This window comes from Phaseolus vulgaris, chromosome 10 (genome assembly GCF_051622355.1).
Source record: "Phaseolus vulgaris cultivar YP4 chromosome 10, ASM5162235v1, whole genome shotgun sequence".
NCBI lineage: Eukaryota > Viridiplantae > Streptophyta > Magnoliopsida > Fabales > Fabaceae > Phaseolus > Phaseolus vulgaris.
Genome location: NC_143507.1, coordinates 42,648,146 through 42,669,023, shown reverse-complemented (window position 1 = coordinate 42,669,023; position 20,878 = coordinate 42,648,146). Strand labels below are relative to the sequence as shown.

The 20,878-nt window shown below is 29.5% G+C and overlaps 1 protein-coding gene and 1 long non-coding RNA gene across 4 annotated transcripts in view; one reads left to right on the top strand and one right to left on the bottom strand.

The window, feature by feature from the left end:
* Window positions 1-5,238: 5,238 nt before the first annotated feature.
* Window positions 5,239-20,878, top strand: part of LOC137818073 (disease resistance protein RPV1-like) — a 40,664-nt gene continuing 25,024 nt past the window's right edge. The window contains exon 1 of the mRNA XM_090296182.1: window positions 5,239-5,822. Within this exon, the coding sequence (XP_090152308.1) occupies window positions 5,239-5,822 (584 nt within the window). The remainder of the gene's footprint in view (window positions 5,823-20,878) is intronic.
* On the bottom strand, window positions 15,247-19,041 carry LOC150024822 (uncharacterized). Of its 3 annotated transcripts, XR_016516390.1 has the most exons (5): window positions 18,393-18,992; window positions 18,114-18,181; window positions 16,795-16,975; window positions 15,917-16,029; window positions 15,247-15,786 (listed from the first exon to the last, which is right to left on the bottom strand). It is a non-coding gene; the product is annotated as an uncharacterized LOC150024822 (long non-coding RNA). The 3 variants fall into 3 exon arrangements; XR_016516389.1 differs by having other exon boundaries at window positions 15,247-16,029; window positions 18,393-19,041; XR_016516391.1 differs by lacking the exon at window positions 16,795-16,975 and having other exon boundaries at window positions 15,247-16,029; window positions 18,393-18,998.

The window sequence follows — 20,878 nt, the reverse complement described above, 5'->3', positions numbered from 1 at the left end:
ATAATAATAAGGCCAAATCAATAAAAAGTCTAAATTAATGGATGTGCATAAATAATAAAGAGGTGCAGAAAGAAAGGCCCAAATAAGATATAAACCCAACAATATAAATAAATGACCAACCCAAGAGGTAAGATAGAGTGAATTTTATCTGATGAATGTAAAACTATTTCTGACTTTAGCATCAGAGCGCTTGCAGGTACACACTCATCCGTGAGGATAGAAGCTGAAAGTCCAACCTAGAGAGAAACCGAAAACCCAAACCCAAGACATCAGTTGGTGAAGTTTGTATTGTCAACTTGTTTGAGTGTTCTTGGTTTTTTTGTAAGAACAAGAATAATTTGTTTTTTCAATTTATTTGATATAAATTACTTCACTCATCTCAACATCCATGGTGGAATTTTTTTTTTCTTAATCTTCTATATAATGACACATAAATCTATCTTTAAAATAAAATCTATTACATAATTAAGACATCCTAAACATCTTTATCATTGTTTTCTTATCTTTAATTCCATTAGGAAAGATTTTTCCACAAATTATATATATATATATATATATTTTGTTATCCTACAAATGTAACTTTACTTTGAAATTTTCTTATTCTCTTTTGCATAAATGACCTAAATGTACTACAGAAAAATATTTATATTGAATAAAAATATCATTCATAATATTTTTGATTAATTAGGTGCATTAATTTTTAAGAAATTAAATTATGTTCCATTCATTGTGCTAGGTATGATAAGAACAAATTTATATGTCTTTTTCTACGATCGAAATTTGTTACCTCATGTAATATTTTAATTAAATTAAATTTATGAGTAGTCTTGCCTTATATCCATTTTAATACTTTGATAAAGGCTTTTAAGACTAGAAGTTTTATATTCTCTTTAATTCTTTCATATATATTTTTATTATATTTATATATTTTTTAATTAAATTTACTTTGATTTTAGATACTTCTAGTAGGTAACTGTTATATATGAATTTTTCCATATGTAATGTAATACAGTATATTTTATTTTTAATTTTTTATTACTATTTTTAATTTTTTATTATTATTTACAATTATTATTTGTATTTATTTTTATTATTATTAATTACAATTATTATATATATTATCATATATAATAACTACAAGTTCTTTTGTCATGATAATTATTATAATAATTATTATTATTAATATAATTAATATCATTAATATTATTGATAATATAAATATTATTAATATCATTAATATTTTAAATATTTTAAATATTTTAAATATTTTAAATATTAATATTAAAGTTTTTATTACTATTAATATTAATATTATATTAATGATAATATTAATATTAATATTAATAAATATATTAATATCAATATTATTATTGTTATAATTATTAAAAATATTATGCATATAATAATTTATATACGGATACAATTTTTACGTTATTATTTTCGTTTCATAAGCTTAATATATGCTTAATATGACACTTAATTTTATTTTTAGTTTTTTAATGGACTACAACACATATGACCCAATTTTATTTTGGCAGTTTCTTCCTGCACTCTTACATTTTTCTTCCTGCACCTCCACAATTTTGTAAGTTTTGAAACTTTCACCTATTATTTGAATTCAGATCTTGGAGTGTGCTACGGATTCATCAATCCGGAAGTGAATCATGTTGCTTTCCGGATGAGAGGGTGTTTTGGAAGCAAAGTTTGCATAAATTGTTGATTTTTGGATTGCTGAATTTGGAAGTTTAATTTCTATTACGGATTGGTGAATTCAGAATGATTTTTTTCAATTATGGATTTCTGAATCCAGAATGCATATTTTGAATTACGGATTGACGGATCCAGAATGGTTTTTTCAATTATGGATGTTTTGCATTTTTTTTATTTTGGATTAACACTATCATTCATGTACTACAGGAAGCACCAATCCGGGAGATTACCAGACGCGCCAATCCGAAAATTTACCGGAAGGGCAAATCCGAAAATTTACCGAATTTCATAATCGGAATACAAAAAAAATGTACAATTTTATATAGGGACAGTTTTGTCTTTGCACAACTTTGTGGGGATGCAGGAAGAAACTGCCTTTTATTATTAGTGTTTTTAATGGGCTATAACACATATGACCCAATTAGTTTTTTAATGGGCTACTTCACAATTGAGATAAAAAAAATATTATTTGGATGGGGGGTTGTTTACAACAGTTGGGTGACAAAAAACATAGGTGCCCCACTTAGTAAGTGATCAATCCTATGTTGCTTTTGGATGTTTTATCAACTCTGCTCATTTTTCCCATTCAACAACAGGAAAATCAATGAAATCACAGGTAGTGTCTTCTAACAAATTATGTCTTCAGTGGTGCCTTCTTCTCTCTGTCAGATATCCGAGCAGGTGCATTGGAATGTCATTTGAATCACACACACAATCTCTCAACATGGCATATGTAACAGAGAATATGAACAATGTTGATGTATCACTCAGACAGCAGAAACACAAGATGAAGGGTGGGTAGTGCCTTGCACTAGTGCCCCCATACCATAACATATTTTACTTAAAAAAAAAAAAACCAATTTTAGATAAAAAAAATAATAATTAATTGTTATAATAATTAAATTATACACCATTTTAAAAACTAAAAAAAAAATATTTCAAAATTAGTTTCTATTGAAATGGTTTTTAAATAGTTAAAACATTGGTAGGTAATTAGATAACAATTTAGAAACTATTTCACAATCGAATTTAATTTAGAATTTTTTTTTTAATTTTTAAAATAATCTCTAATTTAATTATTAACTAATTATTTTAGTCATTAAATATTAATTTTTATTTAATGATTTTCTTGTAGTGAAAGTTTTATACCTTATGTAAAAAAAAACAAATAAAATAGAAAATAAAAATTGCATAGATATATCAGGTTTTTCAAAATTAAATATGACATTAATGTCCCCTTAAAACCAATATATAAACTAAACTATGTTTCCCAGAAAGTGCTATAAGCATAACATTTAGGAGTGATGTTGAATTACACATTGAACATATTAAAAGAAGTTTAGAAAATTTAATTTTATAATAATTATTTGTGAACACCTTAGAAAAAATGATTTATATGTAACTAAAATAAAATTTCAAAATAAAAATTACCAAAATTAAAAAGTTATTATCCAAGACCAACTTATCATATCATTCAAATAGAAAAAAAAAGAGAGAATTTAACAAGGTATATTATATCTGGCATTTTAAATGTCTGGTTGCCTATAAAGCTAAAACATGTTTGGGTTTGATATACAACCATAAGTATAATATTTAATATATCAATTAAAATGTTGGTGGTATAATTAATGTATTTAGAAGAAAAATAATTAATCTAAAATATTGTTGAAATAACAACTCAGGAACAAATTGTTGTAGCGACTTTAATATATACAATAACTAAATGTAGGTTACAACAACAAAAAATTAGCTATAATAAAATAAAAAAAATTAAGAAAAATATTTTAAATGGGTCAATCAATTATGTTTCAAAAGAAACATTTTACAAATAAGAAATGGATAATGTAGAGAGCATTGAAGTGATTTTTTAATTACATAATTTTAGTTTTGAAGATAATAAAAACAGTAAAGACAAAAATTCCTGCATGTTTAAAACTTCAAGTATTAAAAATCTTTTATCAAAGTATTTATATAACTAATTAAATACCAATTTAGAAACTATTTATTAGAAACTACTTTAGAAATTTTTTTCTTTTTAATTTTTAAAATATTTGTAATTTAGTCACTATAACTAATTATTTTTTTCCCTTGGTTTTCATTATTAATAATTTCATTAAGCTTAAAAAAATCACCATAGTTAATGAATTCTAAAATATTATGAAAGATATTTTTATTCCATATAAGTATTTTTCTGTAGTACATTTAGGTCATTTATGCAAAAGAGTTTAAGAAAATTTCAAAGGTTACATTTTTAGTATATACAATATATATATATATATATATATATATATATATATATATATATATATATATATATATATATATATATATATATATAAAAGTTGAGTAACTCCTACCAATAGGTATTTAGAATTTGTGTAAAAGTCTTTCCTAACGGAATTAAAGATAAAAAGCAATGAAAAAGTTGTTTAGGATGTCTTAATTATGTAATAGATTTTATTTTAAACATAGATTTATGTTTCCTTATATAGAAGATTAAGAAATAAAATAAAATTCCTGCATGCATGTTGAGATGACTGAAGTAAATGAAGATATAAATTTGATCTATTATTTTGTACATTACTAAATTTAAAGATGATTGAAATTACTAAATGTTGTACATTATTGTTATTATTATTCTATTTGGGAATCCAAACTCAGCTTATTGGGTCCTCTTATTCCTCTCTTTGGGATTAAAAAAATAAAACCTGCTCCTTCTTCAGCCTACCACAGCATGATGGAAAAGCAAACCTAAACCCCACATATTCCTTGTGAATCCTTCTTTCTTTTTGTATATATACTCACTCTTTCACGCTCTCTCTTCACTCCTCACTCTCTCTCTCTCTTCACTCTCTTTACACTCTCTTCATCTCTCTCCTCACTATTCACACTCTCTCTTCATTACTCTTCACTCTCTTCATCAATCTTCACACTCTCTCTTCATCTATATATCCCTTCATTCTTCACACTCTCTCTTCATCTCTCTCTTCACTCTTCACACTCTCACTTCATCACTCTTCACTCTCATTTCATCACTCTTCACTATTCACACTCTCACTTCATCACTCTTCACTCTTCATTTCACTCACCATTTCTCTCTTCATACTCTCACTTCATCACTCTTCACTATTCACACTCTCTCTTCATCACTCTTCACTATTCACACTCTCACTTCATCACTCTTCATTCTCAGTCTTCATTCTCAGTACCACTCTTCACTCTCTCTCTCTCTCTCTCAATACCACTCTTCACTCTTATAAGTTTAGTGCTTCATGGTCCATCCCTCTTCTTTTTTCTGTATATAATCCCAACCCATAGTCCCAAAGTGATGGAATAAGAAGGAGACCATAGTCCCAAAACCCTTGTACAACAACTTCTATAGTCCCAAAGTTTCCTTTCCGACTTTTCCCTCCTACACTGCCCTTCTTATCTTCACCACCAACTAACTATTTCAGAATTGCCTCTTGTTTGCCAATCATTTTTTTTATATATATTGTTAAGGCTCAGAGGTGAAGAAAGATATCACCAATGCCTTACAGTTATTCTTCTCACGTTTCTAATATAATCGCATTTCTTCTATTTCTTTGTCTCTTCCTGGCAAAGCCAACAGTAGAAAATAGTTTGTGGTGTCCACTGACATCTTCTGCTTCTTCCACTGACACCCTTCAATCAAATTACGATGTCTTTGTTAGCTTTAGAGGTCCAGATGTTCGTGAAGGTTTCCTTAGCCATTTGATCGAGGCCCTTTCTCTAAACCGGATTGCTTTCTTTGTTGATTACAACATTCCCAAAGGACATCAAATATCTGATGCACTTCTAAGAGCAATTGAAGTATCATCTATTTCTTTGATTATATTTTCAGAAAACTATGCTTCTTCAAGCTGGTGTTTGTTAGAACTTGTGAAAATTGTTGAGTGTAGTAGAAAATATGGACACATCTTGCTACCTATTTTCTACAAAATAGATCCTTCAGATGTGCGACATCAGAGGGGAAGTTATGGAGAGGCCTTTGTTGCTCATGAAAGACAATACAATCTTACCACTGTGCAAACCTGGAGATTTGCTTTGAAGGAATCTGCTAATCTAGCAGGATTTCATTCATCTACTTTTCGGTTAGTTTTTTCCTCAATAAAAAATGTCTAACTTTTTGTGCTTTTTTCTTCTTTATAGTTCGAACTTGAACTTGCAAAAAGTTGAGCGTTAAAAACTTGAACTTTCAAAATAATTATAATTGAGGTGTAGTTGATATATATTATTTGAATTTTTCAGGGATGATGCCATGCTTGTTAAAGAGATTGTTAAATTTGTGTCGTCAATTGTGTTGAATCTCAAACATAAAGTTAATTCTAAAGAGGCGTATGAAATTGGTACACAGTTTCCACATGCAGAACATTGCTACAAATAAAGTCAGAAGATCTTCCAGTTATTGATGTATTGGTAAGATAATCCTCGCAGAAATATATAACAATTGTGTTTTTTTTAGACTTTAAAACATGTGTTTTGTAGAGTGTTTGATACTAATAAAGGTGGAGAATTAACATTGATGAATTAACAATTGCTACAAATAAACATTGATGAATCCTTATAAATTTTGAATTTGAATGGTTATAAATAAAATAAAAATGCAATACCAGGAGTGTTATGAAAGAAAAGTAGGCCAGTGTGAGTACATGACAATTGATTTTTGGCTTTCGTTTTTTACTTGGTTGTTTCAGAAGTCCCGTAGAGCTGTGCTACCACTGATGAAGGTTATGCAGAAGTTTTTAGAAGTTCTGAAGGGATTTGTGAGCATCAATAGAGGTCTTTTAAGGGAAAGGTTTTGGGAGGGTGTGCTTGAGGTAGTAGCAAGAGCATATCAGCTGCTAAGATGGAATTTATATAGTGCTGGAAAATTTGTTTTTGGCTGCATAATTGGTGTTCTTGGTTGCCTGTAGTGCTGGAGAAATTGCAGTTTTCAGCACTGCTTGGGGGATCCAAATATATGTTGATAAAAAGAAGATGTTTTTCAGCTAGTTTTTGCTGTTTTTGGATTGTACTTAGGTAGTAAAAAAAGGGTTAGGGTTTGGAATTAGTATTATTGGAGGAGAAGAAGAGGATGAAGGTAGCAAGAATATGTGTCCTTGGATGGACCAACATCATGGTACTAAATCAGACACCATGTGTATTTAAAGTACAACAAAATCTGTTGTCACTATAACAGTCTCAACATTCAACCAAAGTTGAAACTGAAGATTAAAGTGAGATGATGAACTTTCTTATCTGGGTTTGAGTTGGAATGGAGTGCTGGTGTGATTTTTGTAGCTTCTCTTGAAGCCACTAGACTATGTTTTTGTTTTCAGTTTGGTTCAGAGTTTTACTTCTAGCTCTAATCATCCTAATTATAATTATGTGTATGTTTTGTGTTTGGTGGGTGTGAGTATATTAATCATCTTAATTTTAATTAATTATAATTAATTATGCAGTCTGTTTGAAGAATTATGTAGTGTTGAACCCCACATCCTAATCATTTATAAGGATGTGTGTGTTTGGAATCCAACCTCCTGCAATAACATATGATGGCTATATTATATTGCATACTAACTTAGAAGAAAGAGTCGCACGGAGAGCCCTCAGTGGGGAGAGAGCGTGATTGGCGGGGGGGAATGGCACAACGAGAGAGCACACATAATGAAAATCGTGGGACCCGATCAAGTCATAGGAACACAAACTCTCTCTCTCTGTCTTTCGACATAACATCTCTTTGAATTGCATGTTCTAGTCACAACATAGCAATGGAAAAATATTCAAAAATTAAATAACTAAAATGAGTTAAGTTATAAATAAAGATCATTAATTAGTCATATTATTATAATTGATATATTAAGTCTAATTTTTTATAATCAATATTAAAGAATAAGCCAAAACCCAACCCCTTACCTTCCTCATTTTTATCAATATTAATCTTAAGGGAAGGGAATATGTTTAGAAAATCCAAGTGTTATATATCCTAAGTATGTAGAAATTAAAAAGGGGCAATAAATAAATCAAAATTCGCAAACTTAGCTTGATGTTTTAAGTTAAAGATAGTGTTAATTTTTTAAATAGACTGATATATATGTGTGTGGATGTGTGTTTGATATAAAGAATATGAACACATGCGTGATATGTTTCATATATCCCACATCCTACCTCTTTTATGCATTTGTTATAGTGCATGAGATTATTATATAAAGTGTAGGAAAAGTGCCAAAAAGAAGGAAAGGGAGGAGAGATAATGCAAAAGTACGAAAAGGATAGGTTTCATTTAGGATATTTGGCCATATATAGTCAAATTCATAAAATTCCGTTAAGAATATTTCGCCAACCATACCAAAGCTTCCTCCACCAGGGATAAATTAACAAGCCCTTTACAGCACACAAAATTAACGCATAAACCATCACCAGGGATAAATGAACCTGCTAAGACAGCAAAGAGAAACCAGAAAAAAAAAAAAGCCAAGCCAAAGCCTCAACAGCACCAAAAAACAGTACCAACAGCTAATGAATTTAGCAAGGATGCCTTTCCTTAGCAGCACCAAACCAGGAACAAACAAAGGAGGATCAACAAACAGAAACAACATCTCAAGCTGCTTTATCACAGTAACTGTTCCAGCTTCAAAAAATTCTCATGCTGTTCTTATCATTATTCATAACTCATTTCCACTATCCCTGTGTTTTGGAAAAGTCCACGATAGATTAACATATTATGATTAATAAAGCTACTTAAATCACTCCAAACTAACAACTTAAGAAAGATGGAGAAAAGAAAGCAATAAGATAAAAGAGGGGAAAGACCTGGCGTTCTGTGCACAAAGGGGGATTGAGTGGGGCTCCAGTGTCGATAACACATACATTCGTTCGAATTGACTATGGAATTATACTTTTTAGATTTACATCAGATGACAAAATGTCCTTTTCATAATTGATTGGCACAAAAAATTTCAAACCAATGATTAAAAAATTATATAACCATCAAATGGTTTATTTAATTATTTTGAAATAAATAATTTATTTAATTATTCATTTTATTAAAATAAATATATACATATATCCAATCTATTTAAAGAATATTAACACTATGTTTAACTTAAAACATCAAGCTAAGCTAATAAGTTTGAGAATTTTATTTTATATATTGTCTCTTTTTAATTTCTACATACTTAGGATATATAACACTTGGATTTTCTAAACATATACCCTTAAGAATAATATTGATATGAAACTAGTGACTATATTCTAAAAATAGGAAGATAGGGGTTGAGTTTCGGTTTATTTTTCAATATTAATTATCAAAAATTAAACATAATATATCGATTATAATAATATTATTAGTTAATGATCTTTATTCATAATTTAACTCATTTTAATTATTCAATTTTTGAATATTTTTCCATTGTATGTTGTCACTAGAACATGCAATTTAGAGAAGGGCAAAGACATGTCACGTGAAAGAGAGAGAGAGCCAAATTAGTTTGGGTGCCTATGACTTGATCGGGTCCCACGGTTTTCGTTATGTGTGCTCTCTCGTTCTGCCTTTGCCGCCGCCAATCACGCTCTCTCCCCACTGAGGGCTCTCCGTGCGACTCTTTCTTCTAAGTTAGTATGCAATATAATATAGCCATCATATGTCATCGCTGGAGGTTGGATTCCAAAGACACACATCCTTATAAATGATTAGGATGTGGGGTTCAACACTACATAGTTCTCCATACAGACTGCATAATTAATTATAATTAATTAAATTAAGATGATTAATATACTCACACCCACCAAACACAAAACATACACATATTTATAATTAGGATGATTTTTTGTTATAATTATAATAACATCCACAGAGCTAGAAGTTAAACTCTGAACCAAACTGAAAACAAAAACATAGTCTAGTGGCTTCAAGAGAAGCTACAAAAATCACACCAGCACTCCATTCCAACCAACTCAAACCCAGATAAGAAAGTTCATCATCTCACTTTAATCTTCAGTTTCAACTTTGGTTGAATGTTCAGACTGTTATAGTGACAACATATTTTGTTCTACTTTAAATACACATGGTGTCTGATTTAGTACCATGATGTTGGTCCATCCAAGGACACATATTCCTGCTACCTTCACCCTCTTCTTCACCTCCAATAATACTAATTCCAAACCCTAACCCTTTTTTTACTACCTAAGTACAACCCAAAAACAGCAAAAACTAGCCGAAAAACATCTTCTTTTTATCAACATATATTTGGATCCCCCAAGCAGTGCTGAAAACTGCAACTTCTGCAATTTCTCCAGCACTATAGGCAACCAAGAACACCAATTATGCAGCCAAAAACAAATTTTCCAGCACTATATAAATTCCATCTTAGCAGCTGATATGCTCTTGCTACTACCTCAAGCACACCCTCCCAAAACCTTTCCCTTAAAAGACCTCTATTGATGCTCACAAATCCCTTCAGAACTTCTAAAAACTTCTGCATAACCTTCATCAGTGGTAGCACAGCTCTACGGGACTTCTGAAACAACCAAGTAAAAAACGAAAGCCAAAAATCAATTGTCATGTACTCACACTGGCCTACTTTTCTTTCATAACACTCCTGGTATTGCATTTTTATTTTATTTAAAGCCATTCAAATTCAAAATTTATAAGGATTCATCAATGTTTAATTCTCCACCTTTATTAGTATCAAACACTCTACAAAACACATGTTTTAAAGTCTAAAAAAAACACAATTGTTATATATTTCTTCGAGGATTATCTTACCAATACATCCAATAACTGGAAGATCTTCTGACTTTATTTGTAGCAATGTTCTGCATGTGGAAACTGTGTACCAATTTCATACGCCTCTTTAGAATTAACTTTATGTTTGAGATTCAACACAATTGACGACACAAATTTAACAATCTCTTTAACAAGCATGGCATCATCCCTGAAAAATTCAAATAATATATATCAACTACACCTCAATTATAATTATTTTGAAAGTTCAAGTTTTTAACGCTCAACTTTTTGCAAGTTCAAGTTCGAACTATAAAGAAGAAAAAAGCACAAAAAGTTAGACATTTTTTATTGAGGAAAAAACTAACCGAAAAGTAGATGAATGAAATCCTGCTACATTTGCAGATTCCTTCAAAGCAAATCTCCAGGTTTGCACAGTGGTAAGATTGTATTGTCTTTCATGAGCAACAAAGGCCTCTCCATAACTTCCCCTCTGATGTCGCACATCTGAAGGATCTATTTTGTAGAAAATAGGTAGCAAGATGTGTCCATATTTTCTACTACACTCAACAATTTTCACAAGTTCTAACAAACACCAGCTTGAAGAAGCATAGTTTTCTGAAAATATAATCAAAGAAATAGATGATACTTCAATTGCTCTTAGAAGTGCATCAGATATTTGATGTCCTTTGGGAATGTTGTAATCAACAAAGAAAGCAATCCGATTTAGAGAAAGGGCCTCGATCAAATGGCTAAGGAAACCTTCACGTACATCTGGACCTCTAAAGCTAACAAAGACATCGTAATTTGATTGAAGGGTGTCAGTGGAAGAAGCAGAAGATGTCAGTGGACACCACAAACTATTTTCTACTGTTGGCTTTGCCGGGAAGAGACAAAGAAAGAGAAGAAATGCGATTATATTAGAAACGTGAGAAGAATAACTGTAAGGCATTGGTGATATCTTTCTTCACCTCTGAGCCTTAACAATATATATAAAAAAAATGATTGGCAAACAAGAGGCAATTCTGAAATAGTTAGTTGGTGGTGAAGATAAGAAGGGCAGTGTAGGAGGGAAAAGTCGAAAAGGAAACTTTGGGACTATAGAAGTTGTTGTACAAGGGTTTTGGGACTATGGACTCCTTCTTATTCCATCACTTTGGGAGTATGGGTTGGGATTATATACAGAAAAAAGAAGAGGGAAGGACCATGAAGCACTAAACTTATAAGAGTGAAGAGTGGTATTGAGAGTGAAGAGTGATGAAATGAGAGTGTGAAGAGAGAAATGAAGAGTGAAGAGTGATGAAGTGAGAGTGTGAATAGTGAAGAGTGATGAAGTGAGAGTGTGAAGAGTGGTATTGAGAGTGAAGAGTGATGAAATGAGAGTGTGAAGAGAGAAATGAAGAGTGAAGAGTGATGAAGTGAGAGTTTGAAGAGTAGTATTGAGAGTGAAGAGTGATGAAGTGAGAGTTTGAAGAGTAGTATTGAGAGTGAAGAGTGATGAAGTGAGAGTGTGAAGAGTGAAGAGAGAAATGAAGAGAGAGTGTGAATAGTGAGGAGAGAGATGAAGAGTGAGTGTAAAGAGAGTGAAGAGAGAGAGTGTGTGTAAAGAGAGTGAAGAGAGAGAGAGTGAGGAGTGAAGAGAGAGTGTGAAAGAGTGAGTATATATAGAAAAAGGAGTGAAGAGTGATGGATTCACAAGGAGTATGTGGGGTTTAGGTTTGCTTTTCCATCATGCTGTGGTAGTTTGAACAGGGTGCAGGTTTTATTTTTTTAATCCCAAAGAGAGGAATAACAGGAGCCAGTAAGCTGTGTTTGGATTCCCAAATAGAATAATAATGTACAACATTTAGTAATTTCAATCATCTTTAAATTTAATAATGAAAAAAATAATAGATAAAATTTATATCTTGATGGTAAAAATATTTTTTTAGCTGGGTGTCAAATTCCATAATAATATCCAACAATTTGTTCTTTAGAATAGTATTTTGAAACTTGTTTGAGCACTTAGCCTACTTCAAACACGTTTGTTTCTACAATTAATGAACTTTCAGAATATGGAATTCTTAAGTACAATAATTGTTTTTTAAATTTATTTGATATAAATTACTTCAGTCATGTCAACATGCATGCAGGAAATTTTTTTTTCTTAATCTATAAGGAAACATAAATCTGTGTTTAAAATAAAATCTATTGCATAATTAAGACATCCTAAACATCGTTTTCATTGATTTTTATCTTTAATTCCATTAGGAAAGACTTTTCCACAAATTCTAAATACCTATTGATAGGAGTTACTGAACTTTTATACATATATTGTATATCCTAAAAATGTAACCTTTGAAATTTTCTTAATCTCTTTTGCATAAATGACCTAAAGAAAAATACTTATATGGAATAAAAATATCATTCATAATATTTTAGAATTCATTAACTAGGTGATTTTTTTTAAAATAAAAAAATAATTAGTTGTTATAGTTAATAAATTAAAATTATTTTAGAGATTAAAAAAAGTTTTAGTTTCTAATAAATGATTTTTGCATTGGTATCTAATTAGTTATATAAATATTTGATAAAAGCTTTTAATACTTGAAGTTTTAAACATGCAGGAATTTTTCTCATTACTGTTTTTATTATCTTCAAAAGCAAAATTATGTAATTAAAAAATCACTTCAATGCTCTCTACATTATCCATTTCTTATTTGTAAGATGTTTCTTTTTATTGACCCATTTAAAATATTTTTCTTAATTTTTTTATTTTATTATAGCTAATTTTTTTGTTGTTGTAACCTAAATTTAGTTATTGTATATATTAAAGTCGCTACAACAATTTGTTCTTGAGTTGTTATTTCAACAAAATTTTAGATCAATTATTTTTCTTCTAAATTACATTAAGTATACCACCAACATTTTAATTGACATATTAAATATTATAGTTATGGTTGTATATCAAACCCAAACATGTTTTAGCTTTATAGGCAACCAGACATTTAAAATGCCATATATAATATACCTTGTTAAATTTGAATGATATGATAAGTGGGTCTTGGATAATAACTTCTTAATTTTGGTAATTTTTATTTTGAAATTTTATTTTATTTACATATAAATCCATTTTTTCTAAGGTTTTCACAAATAATTATTATAAATTTAAATTTTCTAAACTTCTTTTAATATTTTCAATGTGTAATTCAACATCACTCCTAAATGTTATGTTTATAGCACTTTCGGGAAACATAGTTTAGTTTATATATTGGTTTTAAGGGGACATTAATGTCATATTTAATTTTGAAAAACCCAATATAAGTATGCAATTTTTATTTTCTATTTTATTTAGTTCTTTTTTACATAAGGTCTAAAACATTATTCGAATAATTTAGTTATTGATGCAATTTTTTGGTATATTTTTTGCTTACAACTTTTTGTTCACCACCTATATGTTTATAAGGGTTGTTCCTACTTCTAAATCTTTTACTTGTATTTTTTGTCCTATAAAGGATGATATCTCTTTATTATTTACTCTTCAAAGTTTTCTAAAAGTGTTAAAATTTTGTTCCTATAAATGATGATACTTTTCTATTATTTTTTTTTATTGTTCAGAGTTTCCCAAAGTGTTAATTCTAAAGAGTTTATTCTTTTTCATTATTAATAGGTTGATTTAATAATTTATTGTACAACAATCTAAAAACCAGTCAAAAGAATACAGGTTAATTTTCTTATCTCCTTAAGTCTTGATAAAATATCTTAAGATTAAGAAAAACTATTTTTTTGTCTTTGTTATATTAAACTTCAAAACTCTTTGTTTCATTCTTCATCTATAAGTGGGTATCTAGCAAGAGTATTTGTGAAATAGTGGATAAATAAGGAAGAAATTCCATTTTACTAGGCACTTGAAATCTAGATTTACTTAGTTTATTTTTTGGCAGTGGACTTATAGCCTAGAAGAACAATTAATATTTTTATACACAATAATAAATTAATATAAATAATTTGAAAGAGTCCAATATTCTTTCATCTAAAGTTTGGTCAAAATATTTTATATTTAGTTTTATTGGTTTGAAAGTGTACTCTTCAATGTCATCATTTATTATTAAGATGAAACTTCAAATCTGGTCAGAAAATAACAGCAATAATACCTATAGTCCTACATCTAAGTTTTATCCATAGTCAAAATAATGCAAAATGTTAAGATGCAATGCCCGTTTCCTTTTACTTTCTGCTTCTCTTCAAGTCATAGATGCACACTTCACAATTGAGATAAAAAAAAAACTATTATTTGATGGGGGGATTGCTACAACAGTTGGGTGATAAAAACATAGCTGCCTTTCTTTGGATTGAGGAGGGGAGGGAGTGGATTTGTAAGGATTGGAGAGGATATGTGAGGTTGTTTAGATTGAGGGATGATAGAGTGGATTTGTGAAGATGGTTTATTGTAAGTTTACAAAATTGTCCTTATTAAAAAAATATTTAAATAATAAATTATGATTTTTTTTTTTTGGGTTTGAATTAATTAAATATTTTTAATGTATAATATTCATAATTATTTATATTTTTAATAAAAAATTAAAAAATATAATATAGAATATTTTGGTGTTAAATTGAAATAAATTTATTAAATACATTAAAATTTATGAAAATAATATTCATTTGTTAATTTATATAACTATATATATTGTTGATATTATAATTTTATTTTATTATTTTATTATTTATAATTATATGTTGTTATTAATAGTATAATTAAATATTTTTGAAATTATAAATAATAAATAAATTTATGTAATATTTAATTTTATATATTAAAATAAAATGCATGCACAAGGGTATTTTGGTAAAATGCATTAATCCTACTAAATCCCCACAAATTTCTTCATTTTGTGAAGAATGAAAAAAACCCTTCACCCTCACCCCCACTCTCAAAACCATGGAAACAAACACAAAAAAACACCCCCTCCCTCCTCCCACTTGGAAACAAACACACCCTTTCAATCCTATGTTCCTTTTGGATGTTTTATCAACTCTGCTATTTTTTCCCATCCAACAGGCAAATCAATGAAATCACAGGTAGTGTCATCTAACAAATTATGTCTTCAGTGGTGCCTTCTTCTCTCTGTGAGATATCCGAGCAGGTGCATTGGAATGTGATTTGAATCACACACGCACACAATCTCTCAACATGGCATATGTAACAGAGAATATGAACAATGTTGATGTATCAGTCAGACAGCAGAAAACAAGATGAAGGGTGGGTAGTGCCTTGCACTAGTGCACCAGACCAGAACATATTTGACATCCATCACCAAACTTCTGTGAATATGGTTGCAGAAATCTTCTACAGTGCAGCCTCCTCTATCCTAAAACATATTTTGCAAGAGAAAGTGATATCCTTATTATAGAATGTAGGATTAAAAATCAAAGAAGCCAAAGGTTTTCAAGCTAGTTATAAGTAAGTAGAATAAGGGACACAGAGATTATGCAAGATACAGCAGAAAGAACCACAGGATCAGAGAAATCAGGCTGCTGGGCTTGTGGTTTTGTGTAAATCTAACCAGACTCATTTCGTCCCACATCCTTGCAAGTAGTCTGTCTAAGTTCAGCTGACAAAAAGACAAATTTGTGTTAGATACATTAGTAGCAACATGCAATAAAAGGGTGAAAAAGAAAAATAAAATAGAATTACTAAAATCTTATGGTGTCTCGTTCTTCTTCGGACAGTGAAAATATTAACCCACTTTCAAATTGCAGCTAATGACAATAGAATTGGGTTGACCAGCTAATGTGTCCACATCATCAATACCCTCCACAGGTAGCATTTTTCGAGACACTAACAGCCTACTTTAATAGACCACAATTAAGGAGGCTTAGGGGTGACTGCAAGCAAGGCAACTTTCCAACATACACCCAGGGTATAATAGACCTAAAGTGTGACAGTAGATCTAAAGAGAAGCTTTTATGTCATGTTAGATTAAGGACTATGGGTGTAATTCAAAAGGTCAGGATAATCCAAGCCTTATAAACATATAATAGTCATCTCTTAATGTGAGATCTCAATCAACCTCCCAAAGCTAAAGTTTGGTGGTTGCACTTTCCTATGCTGAACTAAACCTTTCTTGACAGCCCCTTTGTGGGTAACCCTTCTCTAGACAGTGGCAACCAATTCAAATAGGCTGCAACAAAGTATGCCTAGCAATTAAGGATACTCTCCAACAGATCACATTCAGCTAAATATACACTAGATACCTCAGTTTGCTGCATTAGTCAATCTCACAACAACACTATTTGCATGTTGCTTATCAATGAAAAGAAAAAAGAAAACACTACCCTATCCCTTGAATGATAAAAATCATCAATTTTAGTTTAACCTGTCTCCCTCGTCCCTTGCCTTCAGAAGCACCTTCAATAATTCCAGGAAGATCAAGTAACTGAATTTTAGTATCGTTATAGTGTATAATCCCAGGAATACAGGTCAGAGTTGTGAACTCATAAGATGCAGCTTCAGAGTGTGTGCCCGTTAACATTGTCAAAAGAGTAGACTTCCCCAAACTGGAGTATGGAAAGCCAAAAAAATGGAAAGGGTTAGCACCAAGCCATTTAACTAACCCAAATAAAATTTAAGCAGATGCCTAAAACATGTATACACACATCCTACTTACATAGGCAAATTTCAACTTACAGAAGAAGTCTATTTTATTTCACTTTCTTTCATATTTTCTCCTCCTAGAAGTACTAAGAAAAAAATGTATTCAGACAGACATAAAGAGGATTACAAAACGAGAATCCTCCTAAAGAAAAGAAAAGTAAAGGGAAAAACATAAAAAAAAACCTGAAGGAAACAAAAAAAAGAGACGAATTGAAGTCAATAAAGAACTTGTACCACTCAAAAGTTAAGGGGGAGTTTAGATAGAAGAATCCGGTATCAACTCTCCCTCCATAAACACTGTTTTCATACAAAAACAGAACATTACTATAAAACCTTATTCTTGTTCTTCCTACTGATTCCTTCAAAATGAATAGATAGGAAGAATTTTGGAATCCAAAAAAAGCAAGACTGGTGTAAACAAGACCAGAGACAGAAGAAAGCCCCCAGTGGCCTCTCGCTAGGCATTTCTTACTGTTCTCTATTCTAAGAATGTATGCTAATGAAGTGAGGACAGCAGTATAAATTCTTCAGTCGCTCAAACAGTACAGCTAAAATAATAAAAGTGTAGGTTAAGTATTTTTTTTAACCAACAATAAAGAATAATATAAATGGGAGTACTGATACTCCAACCCATTTACAAAACGCCTAGTTCTTAGTCAAAATCTGCACATATACAACATACTATAATACAAAAAAATAACACAACAACATAACACATGTCAAGGATATAAGCTATGACATCTCCACAAAAGCATGTTGGTTCCTTACTTATACCCAGCATTCGAGGTTGAATCACACTCAGCAAAGGCTAAGTGTCTTAATCTAGCAAAGGCTGAAATACTGTCATAACACAAAATTGGAGTACGAACTTTCCCTCCTTTTCTAACCAACATAATAAAATAGACCTCACAATCCAAAAAGAAGTTAAATATCTAATATCTAATGCTAAAATGTATGAAATCAATATCATATTGTTTGGATTGTGAACTATATCAGGTACAGTGACACAATACGATAAAAACAGTAACTATAAAAACTTACTTGCGGAGGCTCCAATAATTGTGTCCTTAGTTTTGCTATCTTCGCCTTGAGTTGCCCAAGATGATACTCTGCACAATACAAAAATCAAAATACATTCATAATCACGAAATTATTAAACACAAAAAGAGGTAGAAGATAAACCCGAACCCAAAATTAGACCACAAGACCAAAGAATTATTTAAAAAGGTAAGAGAAAAAACAAACACCCAACCAAAAAATACACTTTTTTCGGGAATTCTATGGCTAGTAGAATGAAATCAGAGGGTACTAAATGGGTACCTGTGGCTTTGTTTTTCTGGGTCCCAGAAAAATATTTCACAGTCAATACAAACTACCTCTGCCCGCTCTTTGGCAATTAAATTCCTCATATTTCTTCTTTTTGTTCCCCTCTGATATTTATGCTTATTATCTTCCACCCTTCCACTTCCAGGATCACTAATTGGGCCGAACCCAAAGAGGGATTAAGATTAACACTTTGGACAGCCTCCACCGCCTCAATAAGGTTTGCCAGAACCACTTGTACAGTATGGGAAGCACGTGACCTCTGACTAGCCGTTGAAGGGACCTCCACACTTTTTACATTCTTAGAAGATTCCCCATACAGGGTTGCATCGGAGAGAAGGTTGTTCCGGTCATATTCCCCCTTCTGCACCTCCTTTGCTCCTTGTTCAATGTTTTCTTTTACACTGTTGTTTTCCGAAAATACCGTATCCTCCACAAATGATTCATTTGAGGAAACGCTATCAGAGTAATCGGAGTTACATTGAAAGAAGACGTGTCGCGGTGGCTGTCGCCGTCGCGATGGCCGTAATGCCTGGTGAGGTGGGTTAAAGAAGAAGGATCAGTTATGTAAAATTGTATTTTTTTCGTAATAAATGGTGGTTCTTTTTAAAATTGATTTTTTTTTCCTAATAAATGTGGTTCTTGTAAAATTATCAAAACTACTATCTTGTAAAATTATCAAAACTATCTTTTCAAATTTCAAAACTAACTAATATTTTTTTCTTTTATAATTTATTTTTTAAACTAGATATATGCCACGTATGTTATATATATACACCTTTTTAGATCTATTGAAAGTATTAGATAACTCATAGTTTTTTTCCAGTTGAGTACCAAAATAATGCTTTAAGCTTGTATTTAATACTATTATTAATATTTTTTAATGATAATAATAATATTAAAAAAAAATAATAATAACATTTTAATATTAATAATATTGATAATATTAATAACATTGATAATATTAGTAAGATTAATAATATTGATAATATTAATAAGATTAACAGTATTAATATTAATTGGAATAGTGATTTTATTATTAATAATATTATTTTTTTAAGAAATAACTCTAAATAATATTATTAAAAATATTCATAATATTAAAATTAATATTAATAATATGAAAAAATGTATAATAATATAAAAAATAAAACTAAGCTTGATATTATGTTGTTAATAAAAATATTTCTAATATAAGAATTTATAATAACAATAACAATCATAATATTCATTATAAGGACCATAGTAGGTATAAGTATAATAATATACAAAAAAAAATGGTCTGTAGTAACTGAAGATTTCTTGAATACTTAAATTGAACAATGTTTTATTTTTTAAAATTAGTAAAAATGGTTAGTGTAAAATATATTTTATGATTAATAATAAATAAATTTATTTTTAACTATATTATTAAATTTAGAATGATTGAAAATAAAATGTTTAAAACAAAGGAAAGAACTTAACAAATCAGTTCATATTATATATATATATATATATATATTATATTATATGAAGTGTAGACATAAACTTTCCAATTTTAACATATGCTCCATAAATTATTTAATTTAAAAATTACTACTCATAATATTTTTTTAATATGTATATACAGTTATTGGCTGTGGAAAAAAAATTATTTGATAATATTTTTTATATGTAGATTTATTAAAAAATAAGAAAATAAATTAATGTATCTATATATATTGATGTCTACAAGTATTAATTTTTGTAGTAATATACTTATTTATTAATATATTTTAAAATAATTATAAATTATATTTCACAATAGCAGTAAACACAGTATTAATGCTTTTATTCACACGTTTATTTTAATCATATGTTGGAGTACCTTTTATTCAACAAGAATATTCGTTTATTTTTTACTTTTCGCCATTTATATTATTTATCATTATTCATTGAGTGTAATAAATGCACATTACTTCACTCTTACATTTTACTAACTGTAAAGTTAATTCACAATTCACATCTTTTCATGGTTGAATATAAGCCAAGATAGAAAATATAAATATTCAAATAAAATGAGAACAGATATAATAATTTAACCTTTTTTTTAAAACTTTTTGCATTAGTCTTTGATGGACAAATACATAAGTAATAGGAAGCAATAATAGAATATACAAATATGCATATATTTAAATAACAATACAAAACACAATTTATTAAACCACTTAAATAGTTTAATGGACATAAAGTTAAAATGCTTTGAAAATAATTACATATTTTTTATTATTTTATATAGAAATTAAAAAATATAATTTTAAGTTTAATCTTTCAAATTCCTAACTGTAATCTTCATGCATATCTCTTTGAAACTGTCATTAATTAACATAAAAAAGAGTAAGTAATGAGAAATAATTTTCAAGATCTATAGAACATGTTTCAGTCTCAGTTTCAATGTGAAGGAAAATGAAATTGTTTGAAATTCAAAGGTATGAGTGAACAAAGAAAGGGGAAATTTATGGGTT